Source organism: Balaenoptera ricei, chromosome 2 (assembly GCF_028023285.1).
Source record: "Balaenoptera ricei isolate mBalRic1 chromosome 2, mBalRic1.hap2, whole genome shotgun sequence".
NCBI classification, from domain to species: Eukaryota; Metazoa; Chordata; class Mammalia; order Artiodactyla; family Balaenopteridae; genus Balaenoptera; species Balaenoptera ricei.
The window spans coordinates 125194115-125212226 of record NC_082640.1 but is presented as its reverse complement, the minus strand read 5'-3'; the positions used below and the strand labels follow the sequence as shown (position 1 = coordinate 125212226).

Genomic DNA, 18112 nt, shown 5'->3' with positions numbered 1-18112 from the left:
TCTGACTTTATTAAGATAATAATAGCCATGTACATAGATTGGGAAGTGTTCCCTCGTTTATTTTCTGAGTTTGTGAACAATTGATACTACATCCTTTTAAAATATTTGGTCGAATTCACAAGTAAAGCCATTTAGAGTTGGGCTTTTCTTTGTGAGGAGATTTGTAATTGTTACTTTATATTCCTTTCTTTGTTTTTTTAATTTTATTTATTTATCTATTTATTTATTTATTTTTGGCTGCGTTGGGTCCTCGCTGCTGTGCACGGGCTTTCTCCAGTTGCGGCGAGCGGGGGCCACTCTTCTTTGCGGTGCATGGGCTTCTCACTGTGGCGGCTTCCCCCGTTGTGGAGCACGGGCTCTAGGTTCGTGGGCTTCAGTAGTTGTGGCACGTGGGCTCAGCAGCCGCGGCTCGCGGGCTCTAGAGCGCAGGCTCAGTAGTTGTGGCTCACAGGCCTAGTTGCTCCGCGGCATGTGGGATCTTCCCAGACCAGGGCTCGAACCCATGTCCCCTGCATTGGCAGGCGGACTCTCAACCACTGCGCCACCAGGGAAGCCCTATATTCCTTTTTGAGTCAGTTTGGATAATTTGTATCTTTCTAGGAATTTGTCTGTTTCATTAACGCTGCCTAATTTGTTGGTGTAAAGTTGTTCAAGTTACTCTTTTATAATAACCCTTTTCATTCCTATAGGGTCAGTAGTGATGTCCCCTCTTTCATTTCTGAATTTGGTAATTTGTGTCTCTTTTATTTTATTGACTTGTCTAGCTCAGCATTTGTCATTAATGTTGGTCATTTCAAAGAACTAACTTTGGTATTGTTGATTTTCTCTAGTCTTTTTCTGCTTCCTATTTCATTGATTTCCATTCTAATCTTTTATATTTTTAAAAATCTTGCTTGCTTTGGGTTTAATTTGCTTGTCTATATGTATTTTCTTAAGGTGGAAGTCTAGAATATTAATTTAATACCTTTCTTCTTTTCTGATATAGGCATCCAAGGCAGCAGACTTCCCTGTAAGCTTTGCTTTTAGCTTATCCCATAAGTTTTAGTATGTTGTGTTTTCATTTTTATTCAGTTGAAAATATTTTTTTGATCTCCCTTTTGATCTCTTTGATCCATAACTTAAGAGTGTTTTTGTTTTTTAAATTTTCAAATATTTGATGGTATCACAGATTTCTTTCTGTTGTGATTTCTAACTTAATTCCTTTGTGGCCAGAAAATACGCTTTATATGATCATAATCTTTAAAAAAAATTTTGAGACATTTCATGGCCCAGAATATAGTCTCTCCTAGAGAATGTTCCAGTATGCTTGAGAATGTGTATTCCATAGTCATTTTAAATATTAGATTAATTTATGACAATGAAGTAATTATTGAAGAACAAGAAAGAACTCGAAAAAATGGAATCTTGTACATTATTCACGGATGATAGGCTTGATGGTATAAAGATAACAGTTCTCATCCAGAATTCCTGTAGTGACTTTTTAATGTAGCCCAACAAGTTTATCCTAAAATTTATATGGAAAATCAAAGCCAAAGCAACTTGGAAATATAACAAATGGGAGAGAGAAGATGGTGTTGTTGAATATTACTATAACCAATAACAAGATATATTATAAAGTTATAATATTAATAATTAAGACGGTATCATTGTTATGACAGAGATGGACAAGTAGACTAATGGAAAAGGACATTAAGACCAGCCAAAAACCTAGGCTGGTATATGGAAACTTGAAATATGATTGAGACAGCATTTCATTTCATTATAAAATCTGAAAAGGTACTACAATTGGTTACCTATTTGGGGAGGGGAAATTCTGTTATTGCCACACACAGAAATAAATTTCTGATGGATTTCAGGACTTAAATGTGAAAAAGAACACTTTAAAACTTTTTGATGAGACTCTTTGGTTTATCTTCATAACTTTAAGGTAGGGAAGTATTTCTTTAGACACAGTAAGTACACATAAAGAAAAACATTCGTGAATTGACTATATTGAAATTTAAAAATTTTGTACGTCAGACGATACTACCATCCCAGTCAAGAATACATTTCCAATTCATAGACCTGACATAGAATTAGTAGCCAATATGTGTAAGGAACTCTTATATTAAACAAAACAAAACAAAATAACCCAGTTTAAAAATATACAAAGGTTATGACAGGCAATTTGCAGAAACTTGAACAGCCAAATGAAAAAATGTTCAGTGTCATTAGGAAACATCAAATGACATTACTGAGATATGTGACATTCAGACTGGCAAATATTAGAGCATCTGCCAGCGTTTTGTGTTGCCAACAATGTGTTATCACAATCTCATATGCTTCTATATATGTAAATATATATATTATGTATGTATTTCATACATATAAATATATGTTATATATATAATCCTGATGTTACTAGAAAGAATAAAAATGCAAGATTAGAACAAATAGCTATGGAGGAAATTTTGTTACTGGTGTAAGTTTTAAACATAGAAACTAATTCCAAATATTTTATGGATTTATAAATAAGTAGTAATAACATAAAATATTTTTGGAAATAATTAATACCAAAATCTGGATAATGGTTTCCTATGGGGAAGGAAGGAGGAAAATGACTCAGGATGGGTTCACAGGTGGCTTCAATGATACTTGTACTGTTACATGAAACATTATAGATAATGTAAATAAGTGAAATTTTGAAATTATAGGAAACATGGGACTGTGTTTAGATTTGTTCAGACCAAATGGTGGACATCTGGATGTCTGTGAATGTTATTTCATTATTTTATTGTAGATTTGAAATATTGTGTAATTCAAAAGAAAAAGGACTATTAAAGATCGTTTTGAGTATTTTGAAAAGGAAAATTAGTACAATGGAAATATTTGCTAAGAAATAACTAGAGTTATAGATGTTCATGTGGTTAACTAAATGGAAATTTTCTACAGTGGTTTTTATTTGTATTAGTGATGGTGAAAGTATTTAATTATATTCTTAGTCTAAGTAAAAGATACATGTAGATTGTTGTATTACATGCAATTTTGGGTTTAGGGTTTGTTTTGATAGGATAAATAATGTTTAATTGAAATAAACCATGTGTTAAAAAAGGTGACTTTTTATATGCCCTTCTGTCCCAAGATTATGGCCAGAGGGATGTTAAGGTCACCAAGAATAATTTGGAGGTTGCCAAGGACTTGTTTTTAAAGTGCTTTCAAGTCTGACCGAGAACTCTGACATTTAGAAACAAATAAGATATGAATGTTTAAAATCATGTTTTCTTTTCAGGATTGATTTTAAAGAAACTACTACACACAGGAAACTCCTTGAAGGTATAATGTAATTATATTTCTTTTCTATGGCTTTTTAAAAACTGAGTAAAGCATTCAGTCAAATTGCTATACTGCCTACATCAACTTTTTCCTAAATAATTTTGAATAATCTTCAGTTCCCTTAATTGAAGTGAATTCACTTAAAAAACAGCAACATACTCAGTATGCATCAGGCTGACCAGGCTATTGAAAAACTTTTGTAGTTTTACCACTGCATGGACTCATTCAGCAGAAATACAGTCACCTCTCCATATCCATGGGTTCCACATCCATGCCATCCGTGCCAGTTCCATGTAAGGGACTTTGAGGGTCTGCTGATTTTGGTATCCATGGTGGGGGAGGTCCTGGAAGCCAAACCCTCCCTAGATACCGAGGGACGACTGTACTTTGCTTTGTGGTCCCCAGAAGACAAAAACTATTTAGCCTTTCAACAAATTATTCTTCATTTTATCATAGGTATTGTTAGATGTAGAGGGAAGTAGGGCATCTATTAAAAAATGGTTTTGTTTTTCTTTTTTTTTTTCCCTTTTCATTATCTCATTGTGCTGTGGTAAGAAAAGCTACCCAGTCCAAAAGCATCTTGGTATAGGTTGGATAAAAGTCTCATATAGTAGGTACTTTTGGTGTCAAGGCTTGGGTATGGCAGTACAAAGGGATAAGCTTTCCTACATCTTTGTCCTGTTTCTAACTAAACTGTGAGGGTGGCAGCAGTTGAATAGCTTTGGCAGTGGCTGTTTGCAAAGCTACCAGTGAGGTTAGGTTACTGAAGAACTTTGTGTTTTACTGGGAGATTTGAAGTTTCCTCTATTTTCTCCTCTTCTCTTCCTGGAAGAGCATGCCCTTGATTTAAATACGTATTTTCTGTGTATGGGGCATTGTTCTAGTTGCTTAAAAATACAGTAATAGGCCAGAATTCCTGCTTTGCCCTTTGGAAGCAAATTAAGTAAATGAGATAATTTCAGACTGATAATCTTTTTAAGGTCAAGAGCATTGACTTAGCAGTGTATCAGGATCCCCATGACCATTCCTCCTTCTACCAAACTCATTATAGCAAGGAATAGTCATTGCCCTCTGTCCTTGCTTCTTGGATTAGAGTGGTGATTATGGGAAGGAGGGAAGTAAATAAGGAAATGATTTTGACTTTTTACAAATGGAAATTATAGCATATAGCAAATAGATTACCTGATGGCTTTAAATAGTTAGAGACCAAGTTATTTTGTTCAAAATCCATAAATTTAGATTTATAAATAATGAGGGTTCAGTAAATTGTCATGGTTATAATTCTCTCTCCATCTCCCTCCTTCCTTCCTTTTCTTCCTCTCCTTTGCAGAGTATCATTCGGTAATCATCTTCTAGAGAATTCTGGCCTGAAAGGAGGAAAGTATTTCCATTTTAAATAAAAATACTGTTTTCCATTTTTTTCATTTTAGATTAGGCGGGAAGGTGTTCGTCTTTTCTTATTATGGTTGCAAGCTCTTCAGAATAACTGTAGCAAAGAACAGCTTTGGATGTTTTCATGCTTAATCCCTGGATTTTCAGCACCACAATCTGAATATGGACCTCGAACTTTAGATAATCTCATTAATCCTCCACTCAACCTTCAAGAAAGTAAGATTCATACGATCTTTTCCATCATTAATTTAAAAATTTCTGTGTAGTTTGTTAATAGATATTTTTAAATGTCCGTACCTTTTTTTTAAAAATTATTAATTTATTTATTTTTGTCTGCGTTGGGTCTTTGTTGCTGCGCGTGGGCTTTTCTCTAGTTGTGTTGAGCGGGGGCTACTCTTCATTGCAGTGCGGTGGCTTCTCTTTTTGGGGAGCACGGGCTCTAGGCACGCAGGCTTCAGTAGTTGTGGCACACAGACTCAGTATTTGTGGCTCACGGGCTCTAGAGCACAGGCTCAGTAGTTGTGGCGCATGGGCTTAGTTGCTCCATGGCATGTTGGATCTTCCCAGACCAGGGCTCAAACCCATGTCCCCTGCATTGGCAGGTGAATTCTTAACCACTGTGCCACCAGGGAAGTCCCTGTACATTTTTAACTGGATAATCCAAGGCCATGTTTTTAAATGTAGGTTTTATAAAACCAAACTCACAGATACAGAGAAGGGATTGGTGGTTGCCAGAGGGGTGGGGCATAGGGGTTGAGGTTGGGCAAAATGGGTGAAGGGGATCAAGAGATACAAACTTCTAGTCATAAAGTAAATAAGTCATAGGGATGTAATGTACAGCATGGGGACTGTAGTCGATAATATTTTGCAACTTTGAAAGTTGCTAAGAAAATAAATATTAGAAGTTCTTATCACAAGAAACAATTATTTTTGTAATTTTGTATGGTCACAGATTGGGGTGATCATTTTGCAGTGCATACAAGTGTTGAATCATTATGTCATATGCCTGAAACTTGTATAATGTTGTATGTCAATTATACTTCAGTAAAAAAGTAAATAAATAAAAATTTAAAAAATAACATGTAGGTTTTATCATCCAGGTATAATGAGACCAACAGATCAGGAGATGATTGCCATTAAAAAGATAGTTTGTTACTCATGTTCCCAGTAGGAGGGGGTGTGCCACACCCGGGAGGGTGGCCACACAGGGAAGCACCAGGGTTAGTTGGGCGTGGCGGGGGCTTGAGGGTAGGGGTGGGTATCATGGGCAAGAGCCCTTTTGTGGTTTCTGCAGGCGGGAATGTGTGAAGCAGGGTGAGCAAGTTGAAGACTGGCTAGTTTGGATAATTTTAGCAGGCTCTGGGGCATAGGGGTTGTCTCTTGTTGTCTGGTACTTAGCCCTGGGGGTCATTAGGTTAGGGAACTAGTAAGTAACCCTGAGTGTGAGAGCCCAGCAGAGGAAGTGGTAGAGATATGGGCTCCAGGTTGTTTGGTTTGCATATGAAAGGCAAACTCTCTGGCCCATAGTTTTCTCTAGGAATTAGCTAGCTCTGGGAGGGGCTTTCTCACTAGGGCCTGCAAGACCCCAGATATCAAAGTATTAGAAACATGTTTAATACAGGCCATTTTACATTTATATTTATCTTTAATTTTGAATTTTCATGTATCAGCTTGTATCCTTGAGTTAATTTGGATGTACATTGAAGTACAAGTATGTTTTACTTTGTGCAAAGAGGACTAAAAAAAATCCATCTCTTTGGGCTTAATTACTTGGCTGCTATTTACTGAGAAGTAGGTTTAGGGACCTGCCTGTGCTAAACCAGGTACTGATTGTGTTGCCTGGGAAGTATTTAAGAAAATGTAGCTAGTTGTGGGTTGATTTTCTTGAATTTGCTTTTGTTATAATCAATGTTTTTGAATATGTGAAAAGTTGAAAAATGTGAAAGTTTCTTATTTTACAAGTGGACTTTCATAGTCAGAAACTAAGATGCTAACTTCTCTTTCTTTTTGAGAGGGAAATAGTGTTTCATCCTTTGAATAAACGGGCTACCTTAAAGAGTAAGCATGGTCATTACCTAGAGTAATCAGATTGTTCTTTAATTGATGAATAAGCACATTATTATTAATGTTTCTCATCATATTTATGGAATTTTGTAGTGGACACTCAATCTGAATTTTAAAATATCATGAGCAGTTCTTTTTCAGGTGAGACATTATTCACTCTTAATCCCTCAATATCTGTCCATCCCTGTGTCACATTTCCTCGATCAAGGGTTCATGAAACAGTTGATTATTAAAGTTTATGGTTTTTGTGATGGGCTATCAGGATGACTTCAGATTTATTTCAAATTTAAATCATCAGAATGTTTTCAAGCAGTATTCTTTGCTTTTCTGTTTTGTAGTTAAGTTTTATTTGGGCCATATTATCATATTGTTAAATTTGTTTTGTAATTATACTAAACTTTTCTTTTGTCTTTGGATAGCTCAAGTCACTATAGAAGAAATCACTCCGCTTGTCCCCCCACAATCAGGAGACAAAGGACAAGAAGATCTAACAAGCTATTTTCTTGAAGCACTTTTAAAATATATAGTAATTCAGGTATGTGTCGTCTTCTTTTATATCACCCTCCTTACTATCCTGTGGGTAATTCATTTTCCCCCCCTTACCATTATTCTGTCACAGTAGTAGATATTTGCTTATTTTACTGAAGGAGAAGTAACAAATTTTTACTTTTTTTTTTTTTAAGTAAATAAATAAATTTATTTATTTATTTATTTATTGGCTGCATTAGGTCTTAGTTGTGGCACAAGGGATCTTCGTTGAGGCATGCGGGATGTTTCGTTGTGGTGCACGGGCTTCTCTCTAGTTGCGGCGTGAGGGTTTTTATTTCTCTCCCTAGTTGTGGTGCACAGGCTCCAGGGCGTGTGGGCTCTGTAGTTTGCAGCTCGTGGGCTCTCTAGTTGAGGCGTGCAAGTCAGTAGTTGTGGCAGGCAGGCTTAGTTGCCCTGCAGCATGTGGGATCTTAGTTCCCTGACCAGGTTTCGAACCCACGTCCCCTGCACTGTAAGGCAGATTCTTTACCATTGGACCACCAGGGAAGTCCTTAGGTGCATGTATTTCGTAAGGTAACCTATTCATCTCTATATATGAAATGTGAATATCCTTATTGATGAAAACACTTTTAGCATATACACATTTCTTGTAACTGTTCCAAACACAAAAGTTCCTTGTGCCTCAGAAACAAACATTATGAAGTCAATTTGGATCCTGAACGAGATTGCCAGGGTTTGAATACTGACTCTACATCTTACTGATAGTGTGACTTTTGGCAAATTACTTAACCTCTCTGTGCTTAAAGTAGAGATAAAAAATAATACTGATCCCATTTTGGTGTTTGGGGCTTAAGTAATTAGTGCATAGTACTTAGAATAAACAAGTGCATGACATATAGTAAGTATTCAGTGGTGGGTAGTTATTGTTACTGTGATTATTACCAGTTTTTCTTTAAAAAAAAAACTTTTGTACTTCATGTGGATTTTTAAACTTGTTTTACTGGTTTATTGAGATATATTTGACATACAGTAAACTGTAATGTTTGAAAAGTACAATTTGATAAATCTTATTACATGTATACAACCATGAAACCATCACTACAGTCAAGATAATGAACATATCTAACACCCCTAAATGTTCTCAGATCCCTTTGTAATCCACCCTTCTCTACCTGCCCCACCCCCCATCATCCCATCCCCAGGCAACTTTAATCTGATTGCTTTCACTATCGTTTGCATTTTCTGATAAATGGAATCGTATGGTACCTCCTTTTTTTGTTTTTTGGTTTGGCTTCTCTATTTTTCAGCATAATTATTTTAAAAATCATATTATTGTATGTATCAATAGTTTGGTCCCTTTTATTGCTGAGTAGCTTTTCATTGTATGGATGTACTATGATTTGTTATCCAGTCACCTGTTGATGGTAATGTGAGTTGTTTCCAGTTTTTGGCTATTACAAATAAAACTGGTATGAATATTGGTAAACAAGTCTTGGTGTGAATATAAACTTTCTTTTCCCTTGGGTAAATACCTAGTAGTGGAATGGCTGGGTTGTATGGTAGGCATATTTTGACTTTTTAAGACAGTGCCAAATATTTTTCCAAATGGTTGTAGCTTTTTGTATTCCACCAGCAATGTATGAGACTTAAAGTTGCTTCATATCCTCACCAACAGTTGGTATGGTCAGTCTGTAATTTTAGCCATTCTAAAGTTAGTGTGTAGTAGTAGCTCACTGTGGTACACTCTGGGCCTTTACTATCCCCCTACTTACATATCTTCCTCACCCTACTGGAATTTTCACACCCTGTATTTTACAACTCTGCCCCCTCTTGTTTACTCCCCTCTACACCTATGGATACTGTCCTCACCCCTCTCAGGCTCTGGGTCCCGCTTGGGCTACTGCCTCTGTTATACCCCATTCATGAATGCCTCCTGTGGTCAGGCTCTGATCACCTGCACTTGACTGCCACTATTTCATACCTTCTCTTCCTTCCTCTCACATATGCCTATTTTGTATGACTTTTAGGCTGAATTATTCAGGAAGTGGGAAAGAGGAAAGAACATTAGCAGCTTTGTCAGTAGTAGAGCCGAGTTTTAAGTCAACTTTGACAGTTTTCCAGAGCACATTTTAACTTACAAGATTTTTGAAAGATAACATGTATCCTTGACCTTTGAACAATATAGGTCCACTTATACACAGATTTTTTTTCAGTAAATATGATCTGCGGTACTACACAATCCACTGTTGGTTGAATCTGCAGATGTGGAGGGCCGACTGTAAAGTTACACATGGATTTTCAAGTGCACACGCAGGGTCAGCACCCCAACCCCTGAGTTATTCAAGGGTCAACTGTATAATGCATTTGCATGGCACTAGACCACTTTTTATATGTGCATATATATATGTACATACACATATATATTTAGCTATATATCTTTGCAGTGTAACAGTTTAATTTATTGCTTAAGTAACCTTTTACAAGCTTGTTTATAACAGCTAATAATTTCTTTCTCTTGGAATGATTCTAATTGTTTGTTTAATTTTAGGTAAAAAGTTTAGAATGGAAGAACAAAGAAAACCAAGAAAGAGGATTTTCATTTTTGTTTTCACATTTTAAGAAATATTACTTGCCTTATATTTTTCCAAACATCTGTAAAGAGAACAGTTTATATCATCCTGTACTTGGTAGGTATTCTTTGGAATTTTCTAAAATATTACACATAAGAATAAAACATTCCTCAGTGTAAGGTTAGCATTTGTTACCTGCAGAAAACTGATAACATTTAATTTATATTGATTAATTGGAGATATTATACTGTGATTCATACTGAAAGTGCAGTTTTATTAGTAGAAAGTTTTCATTGAGAGTGAAGAGATTTTTAAAAAACTTATTCTCTGGATATCACCTACTGGAGAAGTTAGCCTACCAGAAATATTTATGATTATAAATTAAACTTAATTCTAATGTTTGGTATGATCTTTTAACCATGTTATAAATATTTTCAAAGGTCCCTCTGGGTTCAATTTCTATGTCTTTTGCAAATTCTGTATGAATAATTACATTGTTGTATATTCTGATCATATCTTGTCCAGTATTTAGTGATTGTGCCAAAGTGTCTGTTGGAATCTTGAAGCTATAGCCTCAAGGACAGCCCTGGGTTAGAAGTAGACCTCTGCCATGTATAGAAGGCATTGACAGCCTGTATGTGGAAGTGTCCTTTTTGCACAAAGATGTTTCTGTTTTAAGCTCTGCCAAGATTAGGCAGCTAACAAGCTTAGGCAAAGCCATTAGGGCTAGTAGAAATGATTTAAATTAGAGTAGCAAACCTTTACCATTGGGAACAATATTTGCTTTAAAAATAATTTTGCTGTAAAAATTCTCATACTTTGTATGATGTCAAAATATGTGTTTCAGACTTAGGTTAATTGAAGTAAGGTCTCATTAATTTTAAATGGCTCTGGAAGTTTCTTTGTGCTTTTAATGATTTTTTAGTGATATTTTGCAAAAAGACATGTTTCCATATATCAGCTGTATATGGTTCAGTCTTCTAGATCCCATGCTAATATCTAGCAAATTATTTTAAAATGTACTAATTCTGTTTCTTAAACCAGAACATTATCACAATGTTTTCTCAAATATTTAAAAAATAGATTTATCCAAGCATAATTTCTTTCTTATTTTGGTTTTCGTTTTATTTTGCATAGATATCCCACAGATGAGACCAAAGCCACATTATGTCATGATAAAGAAGGATGCTGAAACCAATGAAGCAATCTATTGTACAAAGGAGCCTTTCATTAAGGCTCGTGTTATTGTCATTCGTTGGCTGGTTTCATTCTGGCTGGAGCCAAAGCCACGTACAGGACCTCATATTCCTGGGATGGAAGGTGAAGTCTTGCCAAAGAATATTCAGGTAATACACACATAGAGTAAGCTTTTTTTTTAAATAAATTTATTTATTTTTGTCTGTGTTGGGTGTTCATTGCTGTGCACGGGCTTTCTGTAGTTGCGGTGAGCGGGGGGCTACTCTTTGTTGCGGTGCGCAGGCTTCTCATTGCGATGGCTTCTCTTGTTGCGGAGCACAGGCTCCAGGCGCGAGGGCTTCAGTAGTTGCAGCACGCAGGCTCAGTAGTTGTGGCTTACGGGCTCTAGAGAACAGGCTCAGTAGTTGTGGTGCAGGGGCTTAGTTGCTCCGCAGCTTGTGGGATCTTCCTGGACCAGAGATTGAACCCGTGTCCCCTGCACTGGCAGGCGGATTCTCAACCACTGCACCACCAGGGAAGCCCTAGAGTAAGCTTCTTAAAGTTAGACATGGCTTTAGGGATTTGTCCACTGATTTCAGTTGCCTTAGTTGTAGAACACATTTAAAACAAATAACAATGATATTTTCTTTGTATAAATGTATTTTATAAATCCGAATTTTAACAATTATTATAGAACCAATAGTTTCCTTAATAAAAAAATAAAACCTGTAAGGTATAGAAGATAATTTCAGTCACATACAAGTCTCAGCTTATTTCTATATTTTATGTTAATTGTACAGTACTAAAAACATCCTGAATTGTACAAATAAAAATATTCTGAATTGTGCAAATTCTTGCAGTTGAAACAATTTGCAATCAGATGACCTTCGTAGTTCATTTTAGATTTCTAGGTGTTCGCAGAGTGCTGTTTTAAAGTCCTGTCTTCATCTCATGTCACCTCTTTTCACGAAGGACACTGACTCTAGAAATGCAATGTAAAGTTACACAGCTGTATTATGGACGGACTAATATTTAAAATTCTGTTATTTTATTTAAACCATTTCCCTCTTTTTCACACTTCTTTTTCACTTTCCTCTCCTCTCTCAATGTGTGTTTTTTCCTGAAATTGTCTATATTGCAGTGCTTTTTTGTTTTTTGTTTTTTGTTTTTTTGCAGTTTTTTAAACTATTTTTGTTTTCCTTTTCTCGGATTTCCTCATTTAGTTTTAAAAATATTTTATATGTGTGTGCTTTTTATACAACTTCTTAAATCCTTTAAAAATTAAGTGGAGGTATAAAGTGTGTTCATTAGTGTTCAGAAAATTTGACTTATATTCCCCCTGGCCTTTTATTTATCTGTAGCAGATTATGTGATGTGTTTTCCTCAAAATGTTGTTCTAGGTTCTCTACAAAGAATTTTTAAGTGTAGAAACTCTCAAGCAGAACTATTTTAGCTGATGCCAGAGCTCAGTAAACTAAAAATTAGAGATTTTTTAAAATTGGGAAGCATATTTGAGATCATCTACATACTTACTTAAACTCTTTTATTTTATAGGTGACAAAATTGAGACCAAATATTGAATAATGTACCAGAAAGTAATTTATCATACCACAGAATAGTGCTACTCCTATCATATCATGGTAGTAATTTCTTTATTACTGCCTTAAGCCTTTAACTTTTTCTCTAGGCTTAGCCATCATCTTCAGTCATGGTGAAAATTGTTATTAGAATGTAGAGTTTTCTAATATGTATTTTATTTTAGCTTCATTTCTACTTTTTCTGTCATAATTTTTCTATTTTTTTAAAAATAAATTTATTTATTTATTTATTTATTTATTTATTTATGGCTGTGTTGGGTCTTCATTGCTGCTCACAGGCTTTCTGTAGTCGCAGAGAGCGGGGGCTACTCTTTATTGCAGTGCGTGGGCTTCTTATTGCAGTGGCTTCTCTTGTTGTGGAGCACGGGCTCTAGGCATGCAGGCTTCAGTAGTTGTGGCATGCAGGCTCAGTAGTTGTGGTGCGTGGGCTCTAGGGCGCAGGGTCAGTAGTTGTGGCTCATGGGCTTAGTTGCTCTGTGGCATGTGGGATCTTCCTGGACCAGGGATCAAACCCGTGTCCCCTGCATTGGCAGGGCAGATTCTTAACCACTGCGCCACCAGGGAAGTCCTCCTTTGTTAAGTTTTTTCCCACCAGGGAAGTCCTCCTTTGTATAATTTTTGTCTAAGGTAAAATAGAGATGAATTTACACATTAAAACTTACTGAATAAATATTCCAGAATTAAGGTATTTATTTATTATTGATGAGCTGAGCTGACTCCATTTGGCATTATTCTTTTACCCAGTTTAATTAGTAACTTGTTTGTTCTGCAAACATACTGAAAAATAAACTTAATTGAATAGATGATTAGTGAGTATCACTATATCACTTAGATATTAAGTTATTTCATTGCCATTTAACTATTTAGAACAGATTCTAAATGAAACTCTGTGCATAGATTCTAAACAATGCTGTAAGTTACTTATGGAATGCTTTGGATTTTGTCAGTATTTGCAATTTGAAGACAAAATATTGATTTAAATGGTTATGATATTCTCCCCTTTTTGTTTTTATTTTAGAGAGCAGCTGCTAGTTTGGTATCCAGAGAAGAAAACAAAAATGATAATGCCGATAAAACAGATAGAACTACAGAACCCGAGCAGTCTCATTCCAACACAAGCACTCTCACGGAGCGAGAACCTAGCTCTTCTAGTCTCTGTAGTATTGATGAAGAACATCTCACAGACATTGAAATAGTTCGCAGAGTTTTTTCTTCTAAAAGAAGTAATGTAAACTTTGTCACAGAGATATTTCGTCAGGTAAAATACCTCTCAGTATTTTTAATTTGTAATATAGACTTTTGCTTTTAATATTGAATATACTGACTTTAAGCTATTTAAAATTTATTCTTCATGGAGATGTTTTTTAAAGTTCATATTTAGTTTTTTGGTTTATTACATCTAATTCTTTAATATTTTCAATTATTTATATTTTTAGTTTATGGTAACTTTAGCTTAATAATTATCCCCTCCCCTCCAATATTCCTTCTGTTATCAGAATAATTTTCTTAGTGACTCACTTTATGGTTTGAAACTTTTCTTCCTACCATTTGATTAATAAATTATAGTAAAATTATGTTATCTTTCACTCTAACATCAATAAAAAGTGGTTTATGAATATAAGAAGCGATGTTTTCATTGTCTTTATCCTCCCCTTGGAGGCTCAGTTTTGTCCTTTAAGACATTCCGAAATTAAATTTGCTTAAGGCAGATATTATTTGGGGAATAAAATAAAGAAAGAGAGGGAAGGAAAACAAATAAAAGCTATTTCACGTAAAGATAGCTAGAAATTCCTAAGTGCACATTCTCAATTACATAGAAGTTTTATGGGAAAATAAACCTTATGAAAACCAATCATTTGCTCTTAATAGCAAAGGTACTTAACTTTTGCAGGTAAACATCATTGAGTTTTGTAGCTGAAGGGGATCATTCAAGTCTCACAGCAAGTAAGTGGTAGATCCAGGACTAAGACTTCCAGATCCTGGTTCCCATGTCAGTGCTCTTTATCCTGTGCCACACTGCCTTCACATGCCAGGGAGCTCTCCAGGCAAAGCAGATCCTCATCTCCTACACGTTTATTGATATGTAAAAGAAAGCATGAAGCAGCATTAGCTTTGTCAATCTAAGTTAAAGAAACAAACTTGCTGTAGCATTTTGTCCAGATTTGGCAGTGATTCTTAGTTGCCAAGTTTAAGGTTTGTTTTGACAGAATATATGACAAATGTGAAAGGAAAGATATTTGACAAATACGGTTGGAATATTTGTGGGAAAATTTAAAGCTTAAAGAACTATTCAGGTTTTCTAGTTCTTGAGTCAGCTTGAGTGTGTTCGTTTTTCTAGGAATTTGTTCATTACGTTTGTTTTTAAATACATTCTCTTATAATCTTTTTAATCTCTGGGGCATTTATATTCATGTTTCCCCTTGTCATTCCTGTTAGTATTTGTTCCTTGTTTGCTTTTTTTCTTGATGATTCTTACCAGAGATTTGTCAGTTTATTAGTCTTTGCTTTGTTGATCTTCTGTGTTTTATGTGTGTTTTCTCTTTTATTAATTTTTGCTCCTTGTTATTTCTGCTTTTCTTGATTTTATTTGATGGTTCTTTTCCTAGCTAATTAATTAGCCTCACATTTTTCTCATATAAGCATTTTTGAGGCTATTAATTTACCTCTTAATGCTGTTTTAGCTACAGTCTACAAACATCCATGTATAGCATTTTTGTTATTATTCACTTCTAAAAATTTTCTAATTTTCATGTTAATATTTTCTTTGATTTATGAGTTATTTAGCAGTGTCTGTCTCCCAAACATATAAGATTTTTCTAGTTTTCTTTTTTCTTACAGATTTCTAATGTGATTCTTTTGGTCAGAGAATATAGTCTGTATAATCACTATGTAGTCAGCCTCCGTAAATGTCCTGTGTGTTAGAAGAGAATGTATTCTTTTCTGTGGAATTCATGATTATTAAAGTCTGTTAGATCAAGCTTATTATTGCGTTAGTCAGCTTTTCTATATTTTTACTTAAGATTTTTGGTTAGCTTGACCTCACAGTTATGGAGAAGGGTGTGTTAAAATCTTATATTCTGATGGTGATTTGTCTATTTTTTTCTTTGTAGTTCCATAAATTTTCCTTTATGTATTTTGAAGCTTTGTAATTAAGTACATACATATTTATAATTTTATATCTTCTTGGTGAGTTAAGCCTTTTATTTATGACCCTTTTCATCTGTAGCAATTATTTTTGCTTAAAGTCTACTTGTAGTAGTCTTACTTTATCTACTTGTAGTGCATTTATACCACTTCCTTTTTATTATAATTAGCCTCATGTATATTTTTTTAAAATCCTTTTATTTTCAGCCCTTTTATGTCATTACACTTTATATGTCTCTTGTAAATATGGTTGGATTTTTAAAAATCTTTGTCTTTTAACGAATATTTATTATAATTACTGATATGTTTGGATTTATTGATACTATCTTATTTTGTTCTTTTTATTTTTCTTATGTCTGTATTTTTTTCATAATTCCCTTATTTTTTGTTTTGTTTTTAATTGATGTTTTTTCATTCTGTATCCTCCTCCTCCCCATCACTTGGTTTGAAAGTTTTACTCTATTCCTTTTCCTTTAGTGATTACTATATAAATTTTAGCATACATACTTCACTTTCCAAATACAAAGTTAGTGTTTTTTTACCCTGTTCCTAATCAATACAAGGATCGTAGAACATTATTACTCTAATTTCTCCCCCTAACTTATACATTGTTGTTACCAAATAATTCATTTCTATTTTGCATGTTTGTATTTTAACTCAGTAATATTATTATTCTGTGCATTCAATATTGATTTACATTTAGTTATATTCATCACTTCTTTTGATTATGATTTCTCCCTTTTCAGATCTTCCATTTATTCCGTTGGCCAAAAGGTTCGTTTGGTTTTTTCCGTAAGATGGCTCTAGCAGCACTTAGTTGTTTTTAACTTCATTTGAAACAGTTTTGTTAGATTGTATGTGACAATTGTCATACCAGTGTGCATTTAAAAAAAGACTTATCAAAATCGGTGAATTTTTGTGTAGCCATTTTAATATTGAAGATAGAAGAAAACATCAACATTTTCAGCATATTATGCTTTACTATTTCAAGAAAGGTAAAAACGCAACTGAAATGCAAAAAAAAGATTTCTGCGGTGTTTGAAGAAGGTGCTGTGACCTATCAAACAAGTCAAAAGTGGTTTGCGGGGACTTCCCTGGTGGTCCAGTGGTTAAGACTCCACGCTCCCAATGCAGGGAGCCTGGGTTCGATCCCTTGTCGGGGAACTAGATCCGACATACCGCAACCAAGACCCCACACACCACAGCTAAGATCTGGTGCAGCCAAATAAATAAATAAATATTTTTTAAAAAAAGTGGTGTGCAAAGTTTCGTTCTAGATATTTCTCACTGGACGATGCTCCAGGGTCGGGTAGACCAGTTGAAGTTGATAGCAATCAAATCAAGACATTAATTGAGAACAATCAATGTTATATATACCATGCAGGAGATAGCCAGTATACTCAAAATATCCAAATCAGGCATTGAAAATCATTTGCACCTGCTTGGTTATGTTCATTGCTTTGGTGTTTGGGTTCCACATAAGTTAAGCCAAAAAAAACCTTGACTGTATTTCCGCATGTGATTCTCTACTTAAATGTAATGAAAACATTCCATTTTTAAAACAAATTGTGACGGGGGATGAAAAGCAGATACTGTACAACAACGTGGAACGGAAGAGATCATGGGGCAAGCGAAATGAACCACCACCAACCACACCAAAGGCCCGTCTTCATCCAGAAGGTGATGTTGTATATATTGGGGTTGGAAGGGAGTCCTCTATTATGAGCTCCTTCCAGAAAACCAAACGATTAATTCCAACAAGTACTGCTCCCCGTTAGACCAACTGAAAGCAGCCCTCGACGAAAAGCCTCCAAAATTAGTAAATAGAAAATACATTATGTTCCATCAGGATAATGCAAGACCACATGTTTCTTTGATGACCAGGAAAAAACCATTACAGCTTTGCTGGGAAGTTCTGATTCATCTGCCGTATTCACCAGACACTGCACTTTCAGATTTCCATTTATTTTGGTCTTTACAAAATTCTCTTAATGGAAAAAATTTCAATTCCCTGGAGCCTGTAAAAGGCACCTGGAACAGTTCTTTGCTCAAAAAGATAAAAAGTTTTGGGAAAAAGATAAGTTTTTCAGGCAACTTCAATTATGAAGTTGCCTGAAAAATGGCAGAAGGTAGCGGAACAAAAGGATGAATACGTTATTCAATAAAGTTCTTGGTGAAAATGGAAAATGTGTCTTTTAGTTTTACTTTAAAAACCGAAGGCACTTTTTGGCCAACCCACTCTGCTTGAAGTTCATCATTTAGAATTTACTTTTGGATGTCCGTTGCTTGCAAACACTTACAAGTTTTTGCTCTGAAAATGTCTTTATTTTGCTCACATTCTTGAAATACTTTTTCCCCTGGACATAA

The 18112-nt window shown here is 35.0% G+C and overlaps 1 protein-coding gene across 6 annotated transcripts in view; it reads left to right on the top strand.

Annotated features, from left to right (window-relative positions):
* RALGAPA1 (Ral GTPase activating protein catalytic subunit alpha 1) overlaps positions 1–18112 on the top strand; it is a 226179-nt gene that overhangs the window by 51905 nt on the left and 156162 nt on the right. For all 6 annotated transcript variants that reach the window (XR_009500898.1, XM_059914119.1, XM_059914115.1 and 3 more), the window contains exons 5-10: positions 3269–3312; positions 4743–4920; positions 7188–7303; positions 9806–9944; positions 10965–11173; positions 13620–13859. Coding sequence is in view for 5 of the 6 variants with exons in the window: in XM_059914119.1 (XP_059770102.1) it covers positions 3269–3312; positions 4743–4920; positions 7188–7303; positions 9806–9944; positions 10965–11173; positions 13620–13859 (926 nt within the window). In the remaining variant the exon portion in view is untranslated. The remainder of the gene's footprint in view (positions 1–3268; positions 3313–4742; positions 4921–7187; positions 7304–9805; positions 9945–10964; positions 11174–13619; positions 13860–18112) is intronic.